The 7,584-nt window shown below is 43.0% G+C and overlaps 1 protein-coding gene across 1 annotated transcript; it reads right to left on the minus strand.

Annotated features, from left to right (window-relative positions):
* Positions 1–1,195: 1,195 nt before the first annotated feature.
* On the minus strand, positions 1,196–6,112 carry LOC102729470 (inositol polyphosphate 1-phosphatase; the record flags this gene model as incomplete). Its single annotated transcript, XM_081811711.1, has 3 exons — positions 1,196–1,954; positions 3,722–3,896; positions 5,896–6,112. Coding segments are annotated over 3 exons (960 nt in total), but the record flags the coding sequence as incomplete, so codon positions are not given.
* Between the last annotated feature and the right edge of the window lie 1,472 nt (positions 6,113–7,584).

A 7,584-nucleotide genomic window follows, 5' to 3' on the forward strand; every position in this document is an offset into this window, starting at 1 on the left:
CAGTGTAGGAGGGTTCCCCTTTCTCTGCATCCTCGCCAACATCTGTCATTTCCTAAGCGGTTAATTTTAGCCATTCTGACGGGTGTGAGGTGGTATCTCATTGAGGTTTTGATTTGTATTTCCCTGATGCCGAGTGATGTTGAGCACTTTTTCAGGTGTCTGTTGGCCAATATAAATGCTTTTCCTTGAACCATATTCTATGTCTCCTTTCTGGCACATTTTAGGGAGCAGGACTATTTTCTGCGCTTTCGTTTTTAATGTGGTTTGTGAAGAATGAACTCACTTTTATTTAAAATCGGTCAAGATGACACTGTAAGTGGTAAGAATATATAGTTTGAGAGGCAACAGTCCATCACAAAATACAACGATGGCTTTAAGTGCGATAACTCGATTGCCAATAATGAAATTATTGAATCTGCTGTACGCAACACAATACTATGAAAAAGAGTTTGTCATTTTCATTCGTTTGTAATTATAGAAAAATAGAAGATGCTGCAGAAATATCCTTTGGCCCCCAGAGGGCGCAAGGCAGAAAGAAATCAGAGCTGAGAGCTGGATCCCTTCAGATGGGGGACTGGGTCCTTACCAAGGCTGCTAAAGAGTATAGGAAAAGAGGTCCACGTTCACCTCAGAGGACATTCAATATGGGATTCTAGTAGACACAAGGACTCTATATTTAGGTCTACCCCTGGTTTTTGAAGTGTAAAAATTGCAAGAATTGCAGAAACCTCTTTATCCCCTTCTGCCATAGATAGAAATGGAGTATGTCTGTGATGATATTAGAGAATTAGAGAATATTAGAGTGTGTGTGAGAGAGAGAGAGAGCACCCATGTGAAAGACAGACTGTGAGAGAGAGAGAAGGAGGGGACACACACTGCTCCAGGCTTTCTTTTAAGAAACATAAGAATACTGTTCAAAGTACATGAACTTGGCTAAATTATGCATCAAATTCATAGTTCTAAGTGTTCTGCCAAAGGCTAAAGCTGCAGATTATCCCTTCAGGACAGGAAACAAAACCCAAGCACAGCTTTTTCTTGTGTGCTCCCTAATATTTTAGTGACATTTTACTTATGACTTAGATGCTTAGAGGAGTGTTACTAACTGAGCAGGAATTTTTCCTCTTCAATATTTTATTGGAGTGTTTCAAGCAACACTAATAGCACAATACCCACTATTAAGAATTTCACACATCTGTTTAACTGCTGCACAAATACCATTCATTTATTGAAATTAACATTCTTAAGAACACATAATGGAAAAATGCTCCTCAGAAGAGGAAGGAGAATGTTGACCATCAATAGGACAAAGCTGTCTTCAAAAGATAACAGATGTGGGGAATTGTTTCACAGTTGGGTGTTGAACAAGCACACGAGGACGGAGTTCGTCTATGTGCATGTATCCCCAGGCGCGAGGTTTGGGATGAGGAGGCTCAGGAATGTCTCCAGCTGCTTCCTTGATCTGTATGCAATCAGTCCTCCCTTGTTGGCCCACCGATCCACGCCAGCCGCACCTTCGTTTTCCACGTGGTACACCAACTGTGGCCAGTCAAGTGCCGTTTCGGAACTTCTTTGCAGGCATTGTCTTAAATCTACCATTCCCCCACCCAGGGCCCTGAGTATGGCGTGAGCAGCACACGAGTCCCACTTGAACGTGGTATCCTCTGAGAAGATGTAAATGTCAACAAGGCCTTGGACAACACAGAGGCTCTTGTAACCAGCCCCAGCTGCCGGGAACATGCGCTCGCCACATACACGTGACAAAGCGGCCTTGACAGTGTCCTTTTCACTTGTACTAATGACAGCTGAAAACCTGTGGGAGCATTCCGCCTCAGAGTTGGTGTCTTCAGTCACTTGGCTCCGTGTGTCCCTGCTCTTTCTTTCAGAGTCGGGAAGCTGAAGTGAATGGATGTTGGTCCCCAGGTAAGAAAGGCCCCAGTAGCACTGTCCTTTCCACCTGCGGAAGAGAGCTTTTCAGTTCGGGGAGGTAGGCTATCACGTTTGTTTTTATTACTCCTGTTGTTTTCCAACTTAATGATATGAAAATATATAATGCAGTGAGTCTCGATGCCCTGAAGCCTAGAAATAGCAAGCAGCTCATTCGTTTGTAAAAGTAACTGTTATGCTTGCAGGTGCCGGGTTGCTGCAGATTAGGAATGCTGGGTTTGTTTGTTTGTTTGTTTTTAAGATTTTATTTATTTATTTGAGAGAGAGCAAGTGAGAGCAGGGGGGAGGGACAGAGAGAGAGGGAGAAGCAGACTCCCTGCTGAGCGGGGAGCCCGGTGGAAGGGGGGGTGGGGTTGATCCCAGGTGCCCAAGATCATGACCTTAGCCGAAGGCAGATGCTTAATCAACTGAGCCACGCAGGCGCCCCTGCTGTGGGTTTTAGATGTGATCTAGGACAAAGTGAAAATATCTCTGCGATTTCTGGCCTCCAGGAACACAGCAGAATTTCATTTGCCACTTTTGGCATTTAACACTAAATAGGGAAAAAAATGAACAGATAAACCATCTCTCTTTTCAACCTGCGAATCTTTGACCACCCTTAACCAGTTTTTCTTCATTTGGTGATCCCTTCTCATTCTTTTATTCACTAGCTCTACTTTGGCCTTAACACCAAGAAAGATGGACTCATTATTTGTGGCCACAACACCACCAAACACTTATTTCTCCATGTTTAAGTTATTCTATCGTGTTGGGTCGTTACTCTCTTTACAGAGGGGGAGAACGGGGCGTTAGAGAATATAACTGTGTGTTAGTCAGTGTTGGGATCTGCATGTAAACCAGGAAGCCTCACTCCACAATCGGCACCACTGACTACTTTGCCAGTCGTTCCTAGGCCACGATTATGTCTGCATCCAGTCCCAGTTCTTTTTAATTTCTTAATAACCCTTTAAAGATAACAGACACATTTTCAGTTTGAAAGAAGGCAGGGTAGAGGGAAAAAAAATGTCAAAATTGCAGAGGTGTCGTTTATGTTCATTAAAGAACAAATCTTCGTTGTGGGAAGCAACTCAAAGCTCAATAAAAATGTGTAGTCATACAGACATGGAAAAATAGGGCCTGTTTCAAAACTGAAGCCACAGGAGAAAAGCTGCTGGCTTCCACCTGGACTCTGCCATGCCCTGGAGCCAACCCCAAGTACAGGCCTTGGGGCAGAGGCAGTGGGCAGCCTGGCCACCTCCATGCTCTGTGCCGGAGGCCATGCAAGGTGCGGGGGGAGGCAGTATTTATAGGGAGAGTACCCCATAGTCAGGGTCCAATCCTGGCCATATCTACTCATCTTTTCACTGCACGCTTACTCATACTTGTTTTGAAAATTTTCTAAAATTGCATGAATGTTTGACTTCGCTGTATTGATAGCACCTACCTTGTTTCAAATGGAAGAGAAGACAGTGTTACCACTGTTCTCTCAGTCTGGTTTTGAATGGATTCTAGAAAACAGGGAACGGGACTGAGATCTTCCAAATGCAAAACTAGGATTTCTCCAAGATAGACTTTCTTTTAAAAGTTTCTGTCTGCATGCACCTAGCCCCCACTAAAATTATATTTAACCCGAGACTGAAAAGAGAAAGAATTTTAATTCAAACCTGCAGACTTTAGTAGGAGCACCTCAGTGTATCAAGTCACGGTAATGTCATGTCAAGTGATCATCTCGACAATAAGCAAAGCTGAGGTGGTGAATTCCCCAAACCACAATATACCGGAAATGTTCCCCTTTTACCTGAGGGTGTTTAGGTCTTGTGATACAAAAGGTTGGTTGATGACTCCCATTAGGGGCACCCCTGTGTGTAGGTCATAGACACCAATTAAAATGGTGACACACTGAAGTCCGCTAGGGAAGATTCCTTGGTTGGATTTAATGTCAGCAGAACCTCTTATATACTGATAAGTGGAATCTGAAAAAAATGAAGCAAATTTGTTTGGATTCAGGCAGTGATTATTTAAAAGATAATGACGGAAACATCTATAAACTCTGCCCTGTGTCATTTCTGTCTTCTACTAATCTGGTAACTGCTATGGTCTGAATGTGTCCTCCCCAAATTCTAACTCCCCAAAGGGGATGCTATTAGTCAGTGAGGCCTTTGGGAGGCACCTAAGTCATGAGGGTGGAACCCTCATTAATGCGATTAGGGCTTTATGAAAGAGGCTCGAGAGACATCCTTCGTCCCTTGTCCTATGCAAGGACACGGCGAGAAGCGGCCAGCTATGAAGCGGGAAGAGGGCCCTCATCTTACTCTACCAGCACCTTGATCTTGGACTTCCCAGCCTTCAGAACTTGGAGAAAGAAGTTTCTGTTGTTTCTAAGCTACCTAGTCCATGGTATTTGGCTACAGCAGCCTGAACAGACTAAGAGAGCAATCAATCAAGTTTTACCTTTGGGTGTCACTGGTATGGAATTGTTATTTGACCTCTTGGACTTTATTTTTAAGATGCCTGTGTTCCATTTTCCCCAACTCTATGGGAACTCTTGACGGGGGACAACGCGTCTATAGTTCCTGTGGCATCTAGCATAGCACCTTGCATACGATAAGCACTCAGATATTCATTGCATGTCAAAAGCATTTAAAAGCTAATGACTCAGGATAACTGGTGGGATTCTTTAGAGCTCTTACTAATCAGAGGGCAAGTATAATATGGAGGGATGGATGGGAAAATCTCCTTCCAGAAGGCTCTCGGGGTTGGAATTAACTTTTTTTTTTTTGGTCCCTCAAAGTAGAAGAAGGAAAGAGACCATGATGGTGGCACAAAAGGAAGAAACTGATGGTGCTCCTGTGAAAAAAAGCCAAGGAACCAGGTTTCCCCTTAAGAGACCTATATGCCAGTAGCCGACTGCCAACATCTGGTGAGTTAACAGCCGGCTAAGGGGGTGTGGGGCAGAAAAGTCCCCATAGCTGGCTAACAGAGTCAACTCAGAGTAGAACCAAGAAATAGGAGATCCCTGTCCCTCAGAAACCTCAGCTAATGCTAATTTACCGTGAAGTGATAAAAGATTTTGGGAAAGATTCTTAGTCTGCATATGTAATCCATTGAATGAATGTTCTGTAATTCTCTAATGATTAAAGGCATTTTGATAATGTTGTATGCTTGCAAGATGGGAGGATGGGGGCATTTGCCTGGGAATGGTCCCAGTTGGGTTGGGTGGAATATGCCAGGCAAGTAGGAATGAAAAAAAGGAGGGACTCCGCAAATCAACAGCCAGGGCATTGTATTAATAGCATCATTGAAATAGACCTACACTTTTTAAAATTCAGAGCTTCGATTAGGGTTCTACCACAACCGTGACCAAAAAAATAATAGATAAGATTTACACAAGGCTCACAAACTGACTGCGAGTGAGTCCCATTCAGCTGTGTTTTGCTTGATCTATACAGTGGTTTTGACTATTTGCTTAATTGAATTAGTAGTCAGTGGTTAAAAATTGGGAGGTATCACTTAAAAACCTGGATTTTCGTTTCTCTTTAAAACCTTGATGATCTGGACTGTACTCCTATGTGGCAACAATCTGCTGGGGCTGAGTGTTCTTTAAATGGCAGGTGTGTTCAATTAGTTATAGCTACTATCACTTCATTATTTTGTTTTCTTTACCAGTCTGGCCCCCGAACTCTTTCAAAAATGAGTTAATTCAAGCTTTATATATATGCATGTGTGTGTACACACACACACACACAGATGCACACAAATACATATCTGTTCTAGAAATGTTATAAATATACATGTATCTATAACACATCATCACACATGTACCTCAACCTTCATTATTCATTTTACAACTTTAAAATGTTAAAGATTTCTAGGAGAATTCAGCTACATGCTCAATTTTTATTCTTCCAAACCTCCCCCGACCAAGCGATTACTAATAAGACCCAATAAAAGCAAACACTCTCCTCTACTCACCTATGGGATCCACCCAAATTCCCAAAATGTCCTGTGGAATGTTGATCTCTACCGAATCCAGAGCTGGGTCAGTAAAGATGACATCCTGATGAACAACCTTGGCTAATGCTTCGGACGCCAACTTGTTACCACTCAGGACTTTGCTAAGGAGCTCCACTGTTTCTTCCTCGGTCGGACACAGTCTCAGGATAATCTTCTCCCCTAGGATAAAGACAAACTAAAAGCCATTGCATCTCAAGAGTTTCCGGGAAGAAAAACAACAGAAGGGCGGGGAGGAGCAGAAGCCGTGCACTTAAGATTAGGTGAGGGCAACATGTTCATACGCGTGGTTCCTAACCTGGCTGACTGCCAGAATCACCCAGGGGGCTTCACAAGGTCCCAGCTGCCCAGGAGTCACGCATATACCTAATATGAAGTGAGGGATGGATTCCCAGCATCAAAGAAATGTCTTCCCAGAAAAATGTCCACGTGGGCAAGTGCACACAATTCTGTATCCAGTCTAAGGGGGCTCATGAACCAGTTAAGAACCCCTGAACCCTGAGTCTTGGATGATATTTATGTTTTTTTGCCTTTTGCCTCTTAATATACATAAGTCAACCTGTTAATGTTTGAATATGTTACTGAAAAGAAGAGAGGTCTTACCAGCACACAGAAGTGCTTCTATCTCTCTCTAGGATACTGCTTTTAACTAAAAAGTGTTTCTGCTCAGTAAAGTACTATAAGATGAATATAACTAATCTTCACATGTGGTAAACTGTGTGATGTGACGTGACATGACATACACAGAAACAGCTCTCTTCTCTGAACCCCACTGGAAAGTAAAGCTCCTTCTCCCAGTGACACCACAAGTTACCAAATGCGGGCGCTCCAACCATCACTTTAAATATGCTTCTTAGACTAACCTTGTTTCCAGCTCCCAACAAAAGTGAGGAAAGAGGCTGGCAAAAATAGGCAAATTAATAGCAACAAAAAGTGACAGCAGTGGTGAATATAAACTTATAACAAGCAGAAGACATGGCACTTTGGGGGTTTTGAGGTACAGAGACAAGTACTCCTAGCTACCCTGGCCAGGATCTGCATCATCACCTGAGAGCTTGTTAGACATTCAGAACTTCAGGCTCCATCCCACAGCTGAGTGCTAAAGATCCCCAGGGGATTCCGTGATCATTAAAGTTTGGGAAGCACAGTATGAATCTATTACAATGATAGATTGTAATAGATCACAATCTGATTGAATCAGCAAGAAACATTCTATTGCATTTAGTGAAGTTAAATTCAAATTAAATTAAACTGTTGAAGTTAGGGAATAATAAGGCTAATCACTGCCACTTAACCAAGCACCGACACTGGGCTCAGGAAAAGTCATGGGATCAATCCAAGGAGCAAATCATCTCACATCATTCCTGTGCTTAAAATTCTCCATTGAATTCCCATCATACTTGGAGGAAAATGCAAACTCTTTCTGCAAACTTCATGTTCTGCTCCTGCCTGCACTCACCTCCTCCATCCCATGCTCCACGCTTCTCTGCCCGCCTGCCGCCTCTCCCCCCCCCCCCCCCCCCGCATTCTAACTTCATTCTCCCCTTCGGTTCTCAGAAACATGCTCGTGGAATGTCTTTTTGCCCTTATAATTCTAGATAAATGAAATATTAAAATAACTGTTTTTGAGGTAGCCAGACACAGGATTTC

The sequence above is a fragment of the Leptonychotes weddellii genome, unplaced genomic scaffold (genome assembly GCF_054177405.1).
Source record: "Leptonychotes weddellii isolate Sample4059 unplaced genomic scaffold, ASM5417740v2 HiC_scaffold_9676, whole genome shotgun sequence".
Lineage (NCBI taxonomy): Eukaryota > Metazoa > Chordata > Mammalia > Carnivora > Phocidae > Leptonychotes > Leptonychotes weddellii.